The sequence below is a fragment of the Oncorhynchus tshawytscha genome, linkage group LG03, assembly GCF_018296145.1.
Source record: "Oncorhynchus tshawytscha isolate Ot180627B linkage group LG03, Otsh_v2.0, whole genome shotgun sequence".
NCBI lineage: Eukaryota > Metazoa > Chordata > Actinopteri > Salmoniformes > Salmonidae > Oncorhynchus > Oncorhynchus tshawytscha.
In genome coordinates this window covers 78,358,279-78,376,130 of record NC_056431.1, presented here as the reverse complement: position 1 = coordinate 78,376,130, position 17,852 = coordinate 78,358,279, and the positions used below count along the sequence as shown (strand labels likewise).

The window sequence follows — 17,852 nt, the reverse complement described above, 5'->3', positions numbered from 1 at the left end:
TATCCCTCCCTCCATCCCTCCATTTGTCTTAGTAATTAAGTGGCCCTTTTTAGCAATCTGATAACTTCCTGAGTGACTCCCATCTTCCCGAAACACCCCTCTCCCTCCCCTCACTTCCTCCCTCCCCTGCTTCAGGCTCCACTGACTGTTCAGAGAACACATTGCTGCAGGCCACAAGCTCTTTACTACAATGAACAAAAAAAGATTTAAAATAAACGCAACATGTAATGTGTTTGGTCTCATGGTTCATGAGCTGAAATAAAAGATCCCAGACATTTTTCACACACACAAAAAAGCGTATTTCTTTCAAATTCTGCGCTGTTAGTGAGCATTTCTCCTTCGCCAAGATAATCCATCCACCTGACAGGTGTGGCATATCAAGAAGCTGATTTAATAGCATAGTCATTACACAGGTGCACCTTGTGCTGGGGGACAATAAATGGCCACTCTAAAATGTGCCGTTTTGTCACACAACACAATGCGACAGATGTCTAAAATTTTGAGGGAGTGTGAAATTGGCATGCTGACTGCAGGAATGTCCATTTCTCTACCATAAGCCACCTCAAACATCGTTTCAGAGAATTCGTCAGTTCATCAGTACATGTAACCATGTCAAACCCATATCTTGATTTTTTTCAAATTTACGAGCGATTTATGACATATATAAAGATCTTGATTATTTGAATGTTCTCTCTAAATAAGATTTGTTGCACAATTAAAGGTCAACTTCTGGTAGCATTAAAGAAAATGAACACAGGTCTCAATCTGTCAAACACGAGCCCACCTGTTAGCCAGTTAATCTTTAACCTTTAGCCAGCTAATCTTTATATTTAAAGTCTAGCCAACTTGGATCTATTTGGCTTTCTAACATGGTTTAAAACATGGTACAACAGTTGAACTGTTCTGAACACACCCTCCTGTCTGTTTCCAACGGTTTAAAACATGGTACAACAGTTGAACTGTTCTGAACACACCCTCCGGTCTGTCTCCAACGGTTTAAAACATGGTACAACAGTTGAACTGTTCTGAACACACCCTCCTGTCTGTCTCCAACAGAGTCTTTCTTTGCTCCTTGCACATCTATACAACAACAGACGAGACAATAGCACATGACAGTCTGTGGTTGAAATGCTGCAGTATGGCAACGCCGCAGGCGACAGAAACTGAGGATTCATTCCCCTCAATAAGGATCACTGATAGTGCCGTTTCAGTTCTGCTCTATTCTACATGTTGAGACATGAGAAAGGTTAAGTTGTCGTCTATTACAGTAAAATAATGTCTCAATCTATTACAGTAAAATAATGTCTCAATCTATTACAGTAAAATGTCTCTTACAGTAAAATAATGAATCTATTACGGTAAAATAATGTCTCAATCTATTACAGTAAAATAATGTCTCAATCTATTACAGTAAAATAATGTCTCAATCTATTACAGTAAAATAATGTCTCAATCTATTACAGTAAAATAATGTCTCAATCTATTATAGTAAAATAATGTCTCAATCTATTACAGTAAAATAATGTCTCAATCTATTACAATAAAATAATGTCTCAATCTATTACAGTAAAATAATGTCTCAATCTACTACAGTAAAATGTCTCTTACAGTAAAAGAATGTCTCTATTACGGTAAAATAATGTCTCAATCTACTACCGTAAAATGTCTCTTAAACTAAAAAGAATGTCTCTACTACAGTAAAATAATGTCTCTACCTACTACAGTAAAATAATGACTCAATGTGTTCCGGTGTCCATATGACCCATTCTGTTGGACCAAACCTCAAATGCAAACAGCGAGTTTAAACTGTTTGTTGTCAGAGAGTAAGAAGTTTTCTTTTGTATTTGTTGTGAGTGCCAGGGGGAGGGGCTTGATGTCTGTATAGGACGGTGCATAGTTCACACAGCACATAGTTTTAAAAAATAATAATAATGTTTTTAACCCTCTTTTTCTCCCCAATTTCGATCTTGTCTCATCGCTGCAACTCCCCAACGAAGAGGCGTCCTCCAAAACATGACCCACGCTTCTTAACACCCTCCGCTCGCTTAACCCGGAAGCCAGTCGCACCAATGTGTCGGCGGAAACACCGTTGAACTGACGACCGTTGTCAGCCTGCAGGCACCCGGCCCACCACAAGGAGTCGCTAGAGCACGATGAGCCAAGTAAAGCCCCCCCCCCCACTGCCAGACCCTCCACTAACCCGGACTACGCTGGGCCAATTGTATGCAGCCCTATGGGACTCCTGATCACAGTGATACAGCCCGGAATCGAACCAGACTTAAAAGACAAAAAGCTCATAAAAACGGAGGCAAAACAAACCTTGAATCTTCCAATACAGGCCTTCGGGACATTGTGCTAAACCATAGATTCAAATTAAATCAAAACAATTCCATTTTCAAAAATAAATTAATTAATTAATTAAAATATATATAAATTTAAAAAATATATAAAAATAATAATTAAATATAAAATAATAATAATAATTAAATAATTTTTTTAAGAGAAAAAAGGGGGGGGGGATTTAGCTGATCAATGGGACTTGGGGAGGAATTGTTGCTATGAGGCAGCGTTTCCCTGACAACATCCTGGGGATCCCAACGGGGGCACGTTTTGTTATTTGCCCTAGCACTACACAGCAGAGTCCAATTGATGTTTCCTTTTAGCAGCTGAGTAGTGTCACAGCAAAAACCAAAACGTGCACCCCTCGGGGTCCCCAGGACCAAGTTTGGGAAGCACTGCTATAAGGCACTGGCACAAAAAAGGTGGCCAAACAAACTGGCCCAGTGTAATTCATACATCATATCACGGACTTAAATAGGTGGCCAAACAAACTGGCCCAGTGTAATTCATACATCAGCTTTGTTTTATAAAGACAAAAAACATTTTTTTTTTTAAACCTGGTCAGCAAGATGAAAACATCAGTTAGAATAAATCATTCTAAGTGGCCTTGATAAATAGTGAAAAATCAGCACAAAGGCAATAATGGCATAAAAATGAATGTACGTGTCTATACGACAGCAGTCAATCATTTATATGGTCGGATACCATGGCGAATGTGTCTGTTTCCAGTCATCACGTTTCATCAAAACGGAGGTAACGCATCATCTCTCTGAAGCGGTCCCGTGACATGGTTTTCTCCAAAGAAAAGGTATCCCAAACATCTGACTAGAAGCTCTCCAGAAAGCCTACGCTCTCCTTCCACCGAATCCTTCCACGGATACAGGATTGAAATGATCGCTTCCAGCTGGCTGAGAGCTTGCTGATGTTTTCAGCCTGAGATGTCGGGCTCTCTGTGATGACATGTTGATAAAATCAGCCCCTAGCATGTCACTGGCTTGTTCTATCCAAAACGGTGCCGTCCCCTCTCTCTCTTTATCTCTTTATCTCTCTCTCTCTCTCTCCCTCTCTCCCCCTCTCTCCCTCTCCCACTCTCTCTCCCTCTCTCTCTCCCCCTCTCTCCCTCTCCCTCTCTCCAACTCTCCCTCTCCACCTCTCTCTCTCTCTCTCACACACTCTCTCTCTCTCTCTCTCTCCTCTCTCCCTCCTCCTCTCTCTCTCCCTCCAACTCTCCCTCCAACTCTCTCCCTCTCTCTCTCTCTCCCCCTCTCTCCCTCTCCCACTCTCTCCAACTCTCCCCCTCTCCAACTCTCCCTCCAACTCTCCCTGTCTCTCCAACTCTCCCTCTCCCCCTCTCTCCAATTCTCCCTCCCCCCTCTCTCCAACTCTCCCTCTCTCCCTCTCCACCTCTCTCCCTCCAACTCTCCAACTCTCCCTCTCTCCCCCTCTCCACCTCTCTCTCCCTTCAACTCTCCAACTCCCTCTCCACCTCTCTCTCTCTCTCTCTCACACACTCTCTCTCTCTCTCTCTCTCTCCCTCTCTCCCTCTCTCTGTCTCTCTCTCTCTCCCTCCCTCTCTCTGTCTCTCTCTCTCTCCCTCCAACTCTCCCTCCAACTCTCCCTCTCTCCCTCCAACTCTCCCTCTCTCCCTCCAACTCTCCCTCCAACTCTCCCTCTCTCCCTCCAACTCTCCCTCCCCCTCTCCCTCCAACTCTCCCTCTCCCCCTCTCTCCCTCCAACTCTCCATCTCCCCCTCTCTCCCTCTCTCTCCAACTCTCCCTCTCTCCCGTCTCACATTTCTTTGTGGTTTGTGGCATGGCCACCTGCCCAGTTTGTATCGGTTCTGTCTTCTTTTTTCCCCCACTTAGTCCTCAGAAGAAGTGTAGGTTCGCTCCGAGGCTCAGAACCAGAGGAAAAATCATCAGAGATGTCATGATTCATTTCTTCCTCCGACCATCTGAGTCGTTTTCGTTCAGTTCTCATAGGAGCATGTGCATCCATTTTGTCTTGGTCTTCTTGCCATTTGTATATTATACGTCCTTTCACTGTGTACTCCGAGTTGGCCAGAGTAGACTGATAAGACTGCTTGGATTTGGTGGACAATAGATAGAATAGAACAGTGTTCTTCATTCACAATTGGTGATTTATTACATAATAATGCATCTTTCACTTCCCCCATCTCTCCCCCATTCTCCCCTCGCTCATCAACTCCCCATCTCTCCCCTCGCTCATCAACTCCCCATCTCTCATCCATCAACTCCCCATCTCTCCCCCTCGCTCATCAACTCCCCATTCTCCCCTCGCTCATCAACTACCCCATCTCTCCCCTCGCTCATCAACTACCCCATCTCTCCCATTCTCCCCTCGCTCATCAACTCCCACTCCCCCATCCTCGCTCATCAACTCAACTCCCCCATCTCTCCCCTCGCTCATCAACTCCCACTCGCTCATCAACTCCCCATCTCCCCTCGCTCATCAACTACCCCCTCGCTCATCAACTACCCCATCTCCCCCTCGCTCATCAACTACCCCCTCTCCCCTCGCTCATCAACTCCCCCATCCTCCCCCTCGCTCATCAACTCCCCATCTCTCCCCTCGCTCATCAACTACCCCATCTCTCCCCATCCCCCTCGCTCATCAACTCCCCCATCTCTCCCCTCGCTCATCAACTCCCCATCTCTCATCAACTCCCCATCTTTCCCCTCGCTCATCAACTCCCCATCCCCATCTCTCCCCATCCTCGCTCACTCCCCATCTCTCCCCCCCATCTCCCCATCTCCCCTCGCTCATCAACCCCCTCGCTCCCCATCTCAACTACCCCATCTCCCCCTCGCTCATCAACTCCCCATCTCTCCCCCTCGCTCATCAACTCCCCATCTCTCCCCTCGCTCATCAACTCCCCCCATCTCTCCCCTCGCTCATCACTCCCCACCCCCCATCTCTCCCCCTCGCTCATCAACTCCCCATCTCTCCCCTCGCTCATCAACTCCCCCATCTCTCCCCCTCGCTCATCAACTCCCCATCTCTCCCCCTCGCTCATCAACTCCCCATCTCTTCCCCTCGCTCATCAACTCCCCATCTTTCCCCCTCGCTCATCAACTCCCCAAATGAATCCCGTGGCTCATCAAGTCCCACAGCTCTCTCCCATTTATTGTGATACTCATCATCTCTTGGGCCCCAGACTCAACTCATCTCATGGGCCCCAGACTAACTCATCTCATGGGCCCCAGACTAACTGCTCTCCCATTTATTGTGATATCATCTCATGGGCCCCAGACTAACTCATCTCATGGGCCCCAGACTAACTCATCTCATGGGCCCCAGACTAACTCATCTCATGGGCCCCAGACTAACTCATCTCATGGGCCCCAGACTAACTCATCTCATGGGCCCCAGACTAACTCATCTCATGGGCTCCAGACTAACTCATCTCATGGGCCCCAGACTAACTCATCTCATGGGCCCCAGACTAACTCATCTCATCATCTCATGGGCCCCAGACTAACTTATCTCATGGGCCCCAGACTAACTCATCTCATGGGCCCCAGACTAACTTATCTCATGGGCTCCAGACTAACTTATCTCATGGGCCCCAGACTAACTTATCTCATGGGCTCCAGACAAACTCATCTCATGGGCCCCAGACTAACATTTTCCCCTGGTGGTACTGATGCCACAAAACGTTTCCATTGGTGGCACCAGCCCGTGATTTGGTCGCGCCAAAATAATTTTTGTTGTTTAATATAACACTAAAGTGATGCATCAAACAGTGGACAAATCATTAAGAACATCTGCTCGTTTTTTTTAGTTTATAAAGTCATTCACAGTGTTATATTAAAAGTGTAATAGACAGATGGTAAGATGATTAAGAGATTGGGTAGACAATTAGGCTTTTGTTGTTATATTTTACTGTTAAAATAGGGCTCCAGATTTCCCCAAATTGAGTTTTTAGTTCAGTAAAGATGAATTTGCCTGCATCTTTATGTGCCCTAAAAATCATAGGCTAATTTACTTGGGGCTAATTCACCATTAGCTAGATCGCTAACTCTAAATATAATACCCATTGCTAGAAGCCATGTCTTTAATCGTTACAGTCCCCCAAAAAACGTTGCAGTTGTAGCCTACCGCCCAATGAGGCACATCAAATATATTGAATACAAAAGTTGCGATTGAGGTCAGAGACGTAAAAGTATACCTACAGAAAGCTGAGAACCTCATTTCTTCTATGTTTTTCAATAGGATGTTTTTAACCGTTAACACAACAGCAGGCCCCAGAGAAACAGGTCCAAGCAAACAGTTTCATTAAAGGAATCTTGAGGAATAAAAGGTACTTCACTGTTTGACCAAAATAATGGTATTAGCCCGCCTAAAAAAATAAATTAAAATGATTTTTTTGAATGAGATGACCTTGTAGAGTGTGCAGCTCACACTGATGCGACTAATGCCATGTTCTACTCACACAGACTAAATGTCTGCAGTCCGGAGCTCTGTAATCTAGTGTAATTAAGTGTGTAATGGACTAAAAGTGAAATAAGCAACGACCTAGGTTTAGTTATAATCTCCTGTTACTTTGCCTTGGTTAACCTTCAAGAGGTTAACCACTTGCCTTGGTTAACCATCAAGAGGTTAAGCAGCATGGTGTTCTCCTTACATAGAAACTAGCAGCACTTATAAAAGAGAGATGTAAACAGCATTAAAGCTGTAAGGATGTGAGGGGTCATGGCGCAGGTCATGGCGCTAGGCCTATATCCATTCACTGGAGCTTACTAATGTTGTCCTTTCAAATTTATCACACGCTTTGTTTGAAGTCTTCAGGGAGACGATTCAAGTGTCCTCACAAGAAATTCGTTTTTGAGCTTGGTTTTTCCCCAGTAGTGTAATAACTTGTAATAGTAAACTATAGGCCTTGTTGTAGCTTACATTAAAACTAGCACTTCAGAAGTATCCTAGAGACCAGACCTGAGTGAGGCCAGAGCTGAGTGAGGCCAGAGCTGAGTGAAGCCAGAGCTGAGAGAGGCCAGAGCTGAGTGAGCCCAGAGCTGAGTGAGCCCAGAGCTGAGAGAGACCAGAGCTGAGTGAGACCAGAGCTGAGTGAGCCCAGAGCTGAGAGAGACCAGAGCTGAGTGAGACCAGAGCTGAGAGAGACCAGAGCTGAGTGAGGCCAGGCTGAGAGAGATCAGAGCTGAGAGAGACCAGAGCTGAGTGAGGCCAGAGCTGAGAGAGCTCAGAGCTGAGTGAGGCCAGAGCTGAGTGAGGCCAGAGCTGAGAGAGATCAGAGCTGAGTGAGGCCAGAGCTGAGAGAGATCAGAGCTGAAAATCAAATCAAAGTTTACAGATCTGCAGGGGTTAATTCAGGCATTATAGCAGGCACAGCGTAAATGTTTATGTTACTAGCTAGCAGTGCAAGTACAATACAGATACACAAATAATCAAACATTTTAACAAGAAATCAAGGGTCCAATTAACAACCCAGAGTAGATATATTATTAAAGTGATGCATTAAACAGTGGACAAATCATTAGGAACACCTTCTCTTTCCATGACATACACTGACCTGGTGAAAGCTATGATCCCTTATTGATGTCACCTGTTAAATCGACTTCATATCAGTGTAGATAAAAAGGAGGAGACGGGTTAAAGAAGGATTTTTTAAACCTTGAGAAACAATTGAGACATGGATTGTGTATGTGTACCATTCAGAAGGTGAACGGGCAAGACAAACCATTGAAGTGCCTTTGAATGGGGTCTGGTACTAGGTGTCATAACCAATTAGCATTACAGCAGGGTATTTCACACTCAACAGCTTCCTGTGTTTATCAGCCAACATCCAGCCAACTGTGGGAAGCATTGGGAGTCGACATGGACCCTGTGGAACATTTGACACCTTGTAGAGTCCATGTCCCTGATGAATTGAGGCTGTTCTGAGGGGAAAAGGGGGTGCAACTCAAACTTAGGAAGGTGTTCCTAATGTTTTGTCCACTCAGTGTATAAGTGATTGTGTCCCAATACTTTGTTCTCCTTAATGTTGGGAACTATGCACAAACAGTGCTGTCATTTCTAAACGGTTCACCCATTATGGATGAAAAATGCCCTCAAATTAAAGCTGACAGTCTGCAATTTACCCTAAATTGTATCACTTAAAATCCAAAAGAGCTGGAATACAGAGGGTGGGTCACTGTATATCAGATTACCTTGTTTAAATGACATAGCCTATACTACAAAACCTAAGTATACTATAACGCACAGGGAAGACCAACAGCAGAGTCCTGGCATGAGGGACTTATCTTGAAATCTGTGCCAGTCTCTGCAGACAAAGGCCCAACAGACTAATAACCCTGCTGCTCTAAATCAGAAGACGTCATTAAATAATCACAGGATCAAAATGGCGATAACAATCCTTTAGTAGAGCACTACTGAAGAAAGGTAAATACTTCAGGCAGACAGACTTTAGTTACAGAACAGGCTAACGGGGGAGAAACAATTGAATCAAGACTACAGCTGAACTCTGACCCCGTTCTAAATCCACAATGTCATAGGCTATAATGCCCACGATTAAAAAAAATATTGTTTGAAATGCCAAACATCTACAAGAAAACACCTCGACTGTTACATCCGCTAAACTACTGTAAAAAGAAGAAGGGAAATCAACACCTAGGTTACGTCCCAAATGGCACCCTATTCATATGGGCTCTGGTCTAAAGTAGTGCACTATGTAGGGAATAGGGTGCCATAGGGCTCTGGTCTAAAGTAGTGCACTATGTAGGGAATAGGGTGCCATAGGGCTCTGGTCTAAAGTAGTGCACTATGTAGGGAATAGGGTGCCATTGGGGACGCTGGCAGACCACTTCACTATTACCAGTAATCACAGTAGTAGTGGAACTGAAACGCTGAAATCAACCTACAGTGTTGTCCTACATGTCGATGATGTTAGGTAACCTAGTTGAACTTGACGCTACCAAAAAATGCTTTTACAACAAAACGCAATACATTTTGAGAGAACCTTAGCACAAACTTAGAGAGATGTGGCCACAGCCATATTGAAAAGTCGTCGTCAAGGGAACGGTAGCTAACAGCTCTAACCCAGCTAGCTAACACAGCTAGCTAACACAGCTCTAGCTAACACAGCTAGCTAACACAGCTCTAGCTAACACAGCTAGCTAACAGCTCTAGCTAACACAGCTAGCTAACAGCTCTAGCTAACACAGCTAGCTAACAGCTCTAGCTAACACAGCTAGCTAACACAGCTAGCTAACAGCTCTAGCTAACACAGCTAGCTAACAGCTCTAGCTAACACAGCTAGCTAACACAGCTAGCTAACAGCTCTAGCTAACACAGCTAGCTAACAGCTCTAGCTAACACAGCTAGCTAACACAGCAAACAAGGTTAGTAAACTAACAGCGTGGTAATACCCACAATAATAGTCACTTTGCAGGCAGATCGTGTACATTATTTACTTTATCTTTTTTTTAACTAGACAAGTCAGTTAAGAAAAAAAATATGATTTACAATGACGGCCAAATCCGGACGTCGCTGGGCCAATTGTGCGCCGCCCTATGGGACTCCTAATCACAGCCAAATGTGATACAGCCTGGAATCAAACCAGGGACTGTAGTGACGCCTCTTGCACTGAGATGCAGTGCCTTCGACCGCTGCGCCACTCGGGAGCTTAAGTAGTACTTGAAAGTATTTTTTACTTAAGTACTTTACACCACTGGACACACAGTGTAGTAGTCAGACACACACACACAGTGTAGTAGTCAGACACACACAGTGTAGTATTCAGACACACACAGTGTAGAAGTCAGACACACACAGTGTAGTAGTCAGACACACACAGTGTAGTAGTCAGACACACACAGTGTAGTAGTCAGACACGCACAGTGTAGTAGTCAGACACACACAGTGTAGTAGTCAGACACACACAGTGTAGTAGTCAGACACACACAGTGTAGAAGTCAGACACACACAGTGTAGAAGCTGACACACACAGTTCAGTAGTCTGACACACATAAAATGAGAGATGGATGGTGGAGATAATATCCTTTCTATTGGCAAGTATATTACTGTCTCAGCAGCAGTGCTGCACTGGGAATGAGAAACACCACAGACACACACACACCGAACTTAGAGGCAAGAGAGGGCGAATCCTGGCGAGATTACCTCCTCCCTCCACCTCTTCCCTCCTCCTCTTCCCTCCTCCTCTTCCCTCCACCTCTTCCCTCCACCTCTTCCCTCCACCTCCTCCCTCCTCCTCCCTCCACCTCTTCCCTCCTCCTCTTCCCTCCTCCTCTTCCCTCCTCCTCTTCCCTCCCACCTCTTCCCTCCACCTCTCCCTCCACCTCTTCCCTCCACCTCCTCTTCCCTCCACCTCTTCCCTCCACCTCCACCTCTTCCCTCCTCCTCCTCCTCCTCCCTCCACCTCCTCCTTCCTCCTTCCACCACTTCCCTCCACCTCTTCCCTCCTCCACTTCCCTCCACCTCTTCCCTCCTCCTCCTCCTTCTCCACCACTTCCCTCCACCTCTTCCCTCCTCCACTTCCCTTCCCCACCTCTTCCCTCCTCCACTTCCCTCCACCTCTTCCCTCCTCCACCTCTTCCCTTCCCTTCCCCTCCACTTCACTCCTCCTCCTCCTCCTCCACCTCTTCCCTCCACCTCTTCCCTCCACCACTTCCCTCCACCTCCTCCCTCCACCTCCTCCCTCCACCACTTCCCTCCATCACTTCCCTCCACCTCCTCCTCCCTCCACCACTTCCCTCCACCTCTTCCCTCCACCTCTTCCCTCCATTCTATTGGCCAATCACTTCATAATAAGATGATTGATCTCTGATTGTGGATTTGCTACCAAAGTTACTCTCGTAACTGCAATATTCTCTGCTTTTCTGAAACATGGTTTTGGGACAAGATACACACACACCCCCCTCCCCCACCATGGCTGTCCAGCTCGATAGATTCTCCATTCACTGAGCAGACAGGACAGTAGGGTCAGGGAAATGGAGAGGGAAAGCGAGGTTGCCTCTTCATCAACAACAAATGGCGTTCTGACTCCAGTGTAAGTGGTAGTCTCGTCCCATTGTTCCCCCGTCTTGAAATTACCTGGATGGTCAACTGCCGACCCTTCTGCCTCCCGAGGGAGTTTTCAGCTGTTATCGTTGTGTACATTCCACCTCAGGACAAGAAATATAACAAGCTGACACTTATAAAACTGTACGAGGCTGTAAACGTACATCCGGAGGCTGCCTTCCTTGTCGCCAGCGATTTGAATTCCGCTTCATTAAGAGAAGCCAAACATCCATCAACACGTCTCCTCAGCCACTAGGGACGTTAACGTCCTAGACCACTGTTACTTTACCCACAAGGAAGCATACTAGGCCCTCCATCGTCCGCCATTCAGATCAGATCATGACTCCGTACTCCTGCTTCCTGTTTACAGGCAGAAGGTTAAACAGACAACCCTGAGACTACATTCAGATCAGATCACTCCTGCTTCCTGTTGACTCCTGAGACTACATTCTCAGATCTGCTTCCTGACTACATTGACAGCAGAAGGTTAAACAGACAACCCTGAGACTACATTCAGATCAGATCATGACTCCGTACTCCTGCTTCATGTTTACAGGCAGAAGGTTAAACAGACAACCCTGAGACTACATTCAGATCAGATCATGACTCCGTACTCCTGCTTCCTGTTTACAGGCAGAAGGTTAAACAGGAACTGACCGTGACTAGCTTCGTTGAAGAATGGTCAATACAATCAGAGACTATGGTACAGGACTGCTTGGCTAGCGCTGATTGGAATATATTCTGAGCTAACCACCCTCTGTCACCGGCTTCATAAGGAAATGCATCAGCGATGTTGTCCCCAATCAAATGCCCTGGATTAACACAGAGGTTGGTGATAAACTGAAGGACTACCACACACAGAGCTACCACACACAGAGCTACCACACAGAGCTATCCCAGACAACCCTGAGACTACTACACACAGAGCTATCCCAGACAACCCTGAGACTACCACACACAGAGCTATCCCAGACAACCCTGATGCTACCAGACTCAGAGCTATCCCAGACAACCCTGATGCTACCAGACTCAGAGCTATCCCAGACAACCCTGATGCTACCAGACTCAGAGCTATCCCAGACAACCCTGATGCTACCACACACAGAGCTATCCCAGACAACCCTGATGCTACCAGACTCAGAGCTATCCCAGACAACCCTGAGACTACCACACACAGAGCTATCCCAGACAACCCGGAGACTACCACACACAGAGCTATCCCAGACAACCCTGAGACTACCACACACAGAGCTATCCCAGACAACCCTGAGACTACTACACACAGAGCTATCCCAGACAACCCTGAGACTACCACACACAGAGCTATCCCAGACAACCCTGAGACTACCACACACAGAGCTATCCCAGACAACCCTGACTACCACACACAGAGCTACCACACACAGAGCTATCCCAGACAACCCTGAGACTACCACACACAGAGCTATCCCAGACAACCCTGAGACTACCACACACAGAGCTATCCCAGACAACCCTGAGACTACCACACACAGAGCTATCCCAGACAACCCTGAGACTACCACACACAGAGCTATCCCAGACAACCCTGAGACTACCACACACAGAGCTATCCCAGACAACCCTGAGACTACCACACACAGAGCTATCCCAGACAACCCTGAGACTACCACACACAGAGCTATCCCAGACAACCCTGAGACTACCACACACAGGGCTACCACACACAGAGCTATCCCAGACAACCCTGAGACTACCACACACAGAGCTATCCCAGACAACCCTGAGACTACCACACACAGAGCTATCCCAGACAACCCTGAGACTACCACACACAGAGCTATCCCAGACAACTCTGAGACTACGGCCGAGGCCAGGAACAAGTACAACAAGTCCTGCTACGACCTCCGCAGAGTCATCAAAACAAGCAAAAGGACAATATAGGAATACTGTGGAATCATATTACACCGGTTCTGACGCCCGCCGCGTGGCAGGGTCAAGGGTCGATTATGGATTACAGAGGAAGACCAAAGGAAGAAAGATTTAACTGAGAAAACATAATTAGGGAAAATATAAAACTTAAGATTAGGGCCTCCAGACTGGCACAGTGGTCTAAGGCACTGCATCTCAGTGCTAGAGGTGTCACTACAGACCCTGGTTCTATTCCAGGCTGTATCACAGTGGTCTAAGGCACTGCATCTCAGTGGTAGAGGTGTCCCTACAGACCCTGGTTCTATTCCAGGCTGTATCACAGTGGTCTAAGGCACTGCATCTCAGTGCTAGAGGTGTCACTACAGACCCTGGTTCTATTCCAGGCTGTATCACAGCGGTCTAAGGCACTGCATCTCAGTGTGTCACAACCAGCCATGATCGGGAGCCCCATAGGGCGGCGCACAATTGGCCCGGCGTCGTCCAGGTTTGTGGAGGGTCTGGCAGGGGGGGGGCTTAACTTGGCTCATAGCACTCTAGCGACTCCTTGTGGTGGGCCAGGTGCCTGCAGGCTGACCTCGGTCGTCAGTTCAAAGGTGTTTCCTCCGACACATTGGTGCGGCTGGCTTACGGGTTAAGTGGGCAGGTGTTAATTAAGAAGCGCGGTTTGGCAGGTCGTGTTTTCGGAGAGGACGCATGGCTCCACCTTCGCCTCCCGAGCCCATTGGGGAGTTGCAGCGTTGACACAAGTTCAAAATGGGGGTAAACAACAAACAAACAAAAATAAAACTTTTTTTTAAATATATATATATATTTTGCACGCCCAATTCTTCAGTTTTTGATTTGTTAAAAAAGTTTGAAATATCCAATAAATGTCATTCCACTTCATGATTGTGTCCCACCTGTTGTTGATTCTTCACAAAAAAATACAGTTTTATATCTTTATGTTTGAAGCCTGAAATGTGGCAAAAGGTCGCAAAGTTCAAGGGGGCCGAATACTTTCGCAAGGCACTGTATATATATAAGATGTATTTATTTTTATGTTTAGGACCCCAATTAGAGTTGTAACCAAAGAGCTGATGGTGGACTACAGAGAACAGGGGGGAGGTCTTAAAAATGGTCTCCATGGGTACAGTCGTGAAGAAGGAGCGACAGTGCCTCTTCCCCCCTCAGAAGGTTAAAAAAAATGTTGGCGTGGCCCCCTTTGAAATTCCTCAGAATGTTCTACAGCTGCACCATTGAGAGCAGTTTGACTGGCGACATCACTGCCTGGTATGGCAACAACCACCGTCCTCGATCGCGTGGCACTACAGAGGGGTGGTGCGGACAGCCCAACACATCACTGCCTGGTATGGCAACAACCATCGCGTGGCACTACAGAGGGGTGGTGCGGACAGCCCAACACATCACTGCCTGGTATGGCAACAACCACCGTCCTCGATCGCGTGGCACTACAGAGGGGTGGTGCGGACAGCCCAACACATCACTGCCTGGTATGGCAACAACCACCGTCCTCGATCGCGTGGCGCTACAGAGGGGTGGTGCGGACAGCCCAACACATCACTGCCTGGTATGGCAACAACCACCGTCCTCGATCGCGTGGCGCTACAGAGGGGTGGTGCGGACAGCCCAACACATCACTCCAGACACCCAAAGCCATAGACTTTTCTCTTTGCATCCGCACGTCAAGCGCTATCGGTGCATCACGTCTGACAACCAACAGGATCCTGAACAGCTTCTATCCCCAAGCCAGAGGAATGCTACACAGCTAACAGAATAATTACACAGACTCTGAGCTGACCTTTATTAGGTATTTGTGCATTGTCTACATGCACACTATCCCTGCACATAGTTAATATGCATATAGCCTCCTACTTCGTGTTTTTATTGTTTGATATCTAGTGTGTTTTTGTTCTACCTTGTTATTTTTGTACTTCATCATGGGGTTTAGAACTGGCAAGAAAGGCATTTCCCTGTAGTTGTGCACGTGACATTAAAAACTTGAAACACATCTCAATCAGTCAAATCGGCAGCTGGCTTAGGACCCAGTGTAATTAACACACAGTGGGTGGGGATCTACAAAATGTCCTCTCTGCCAGCTCTGCAGGACAGCACGATGACGCTTAGCATTTATTAGGGATAAACCATGTATCATACAATTTGTCAAGAACACCAAGATGTTTTTATCTACCCATGAGAATGGAGATGGGGGGTAGAGAGAGGGAAAGAGAGAGAGGGGGTGGGGGGTGGAGGTGAGAGGGGGGGGTGGAGAGGGAGAGGGAGAGGGTGGAGAAGAGAGGAGAGACAGACAGACAGACAGACAGACAGACAGACAGACAGACAGACAGACAGACAGACAGACAGACAGACAGACAGACAGAGAGAGGGGGGGTGGAGGCAGACAAAGAAAGAGACAGAGCGCTAAAGATGGAGAGAGAAAAAGAAAGAGATGGGTGCATCTGTGTCTGTCTGACTGACTGTCTGGTGTCTGTCTGACTGTGCTCTTTAAATAATGGAGCCAATAAGATTCGGAGCACTGACTGAAGCACATCTCTGAATAGGGCCAGGGGTTCACCGCTCCAGAGACCAGACAAATCATAAAGTGTAAATTTGCATTCATCACTGAAGAGTAATGGAACAAGTCACAGCTGTGATTGTGTCATAAATGGCACCCTATTCCCCTTTATAGTGCACTATTTTTAACCAGAGCCCTATGGCTTAGAACTCTGAATATCAAGGTCCAAGAATTTCATTTTTCATTAGGCATTTATTGCAACTAAGACATCCCTGGCATCGGCTAACTTCCCAAGACTTTGTGAATAAGAAATGTAATAGATCAACTTTGAAGAAGAGAAAAACGCAAAAGTCTTGAGTCTACTATAATAATATAATATTATAACCTTCTGTAATATATATTTATCAACATACAAAACTTCCCCATGGCATCTGATGTCGTCAGTAGTACCATGATAAAAGTGAAGTGAAGAGACAGAATAATGCTGTGATTTTAAACATCGGGTGAGTTATGTTCCCATCAGAATCCTCATCGTCATAGTTCTGCAATGACGTGGTCAAACAACCTCTCTTTGACATACCTTTAGGCCTCATTTTTTTTTAAATCACACAGCAACTCAAATACGGTTTCAACATGATTGGCATAGTTACCTGTTCCAATAACTTTCTGTATCTCTGTGTGGCTTGTTGAATGAGATCACGGACTTTCCATCCCTCCTTACACGGAACCACGACACTCGTCTGTCCAAACGTCACTGTCACTTTCATGATGATGATGATGATGATGATGGTGGTTTCTTCATTCAAGTTAGTAGCGCTTTTTGGAATGTCCAGAAGTTCCTTCCTTGATCACTTTCTCTGCATCAACAGGTGTTTTTGAGTTTTGTCTTGACTCACGGAATGCAAATAATGATTTATATCCTGTACACTTGTGTCAGGTTAGTAACTCTAAAATGTTCAACGAATAGATTCCCACGAAGCGCTATTATATATCATGATATAGCTAATAGCTAGCCGGCTGCAGTTACTTGTACAGTAGCAGATATGCTAACTTGTTTTTATATTCATTTGACTAGCATCCACACCAAAGTCATGTAGCAAGATGCTATCACATATCGTCTGTGTTGCTATCGCTAGCAGCTACCTAGCAACAACTCGCTAACCAACAAAGTTCCAACTAACTAAAACGTTAGATACTGTTAGCTAGCTAAACAAGTCAGCAAAGAAGTGAGTAAAAACCGTCATATATATATATATATATATATAAAATATCTATATCTAAATTAGGTAGCTGATCACACTTTATAAACGTGTTTTACCAAGTTGACTTGGGGAAAAGATGGATACTAACGTAACGGGCTCAGGTATCACTATTCCACAAGTTTTCCTTGTTCCTTCTCCTCCTCCTTCTTCTTCTTCTTCTTCTTCTTCTCCTCCTCCTTCTTCTTCTTCTCCTCCTCCTTCTTCTTCTTCTTCTCCTCCTCCTTCTTCTTCTTCTTCTCTTCCTTCTTTAGGCCGGTTTCGTGTTCTGATTCGCACCAATAAACGTATACTGTAATAAGAGTACTTTTTTTTTTTTTTTAAATTGAGATATATATATATATATACATATATATATTGGGTGTAAAGATAAAGTTATCAACGTAGCTAGTCAGACTTTAGTCGATGGTTAACTTTTGTAAGTAAAAAAAAAAAAGTTCCTGTCTGTTCCTTTCAGCTCTGACCAGTTCCCGAACACACTAGGGGCCATTCACTAGTTACCACAGCCACAAGGTTATTACCCACGCCTATTTCTACAATTTATCTTCTTATTTCAAATCTGATTTTATTCCTAACCTAAACCTTCATCTTAACCACACTTGGTAACATTATGCCTAAACATAACCTTAAATTAAGACTAAAAATCACTTATTTTTTTACGATATAGACAATTTTGACTTGTGGATGTATGGAAACCAACTCGTTGCTGTCACTTTGTTGACGGGACAATGCCTTATTTCAAAGGAGGGACGCGGGGTTGTCACTAGTTACCG

General features: G+C 45.7%; 1 protein-coding gene across 8 annotated transcripts in view; it reads right to left on the bottom strand.

Annotated features, from left to right (window-relative positions):
- Positions 1-17,551, bottom strand: part of pard3bb (par-3 family cell polarity regulator beta b) — a 359,080-nt gene extending 341,529 nt beyond the window's left edge. For 5 of the 8 annotated variants that reach the window (XM_042320039.1, XM_042320042.1, XM_042320046.1 and 2 more), the window contains exon 1: positions 16,471-17,550. In XM_042320039.1, coding sequence (XP_042175973.1) covers positions 16,471-16,587 — 117 coding nt within the window. In that variant the 5' untranslated portion in view covers positions 16,588-17,550. Of the gene's footprint in view, positions 1-3,045; positions 3,332-16,470 lie in introns of those variants that run through there. The other 3 variants (XM_042320040.1, XM_042320041.1, XM_042320045.1) reach the window with 3 other exon arrangements.
- Between the last annotated feature and the right edge of the window lie 301 nt (positions 17,552-17,852).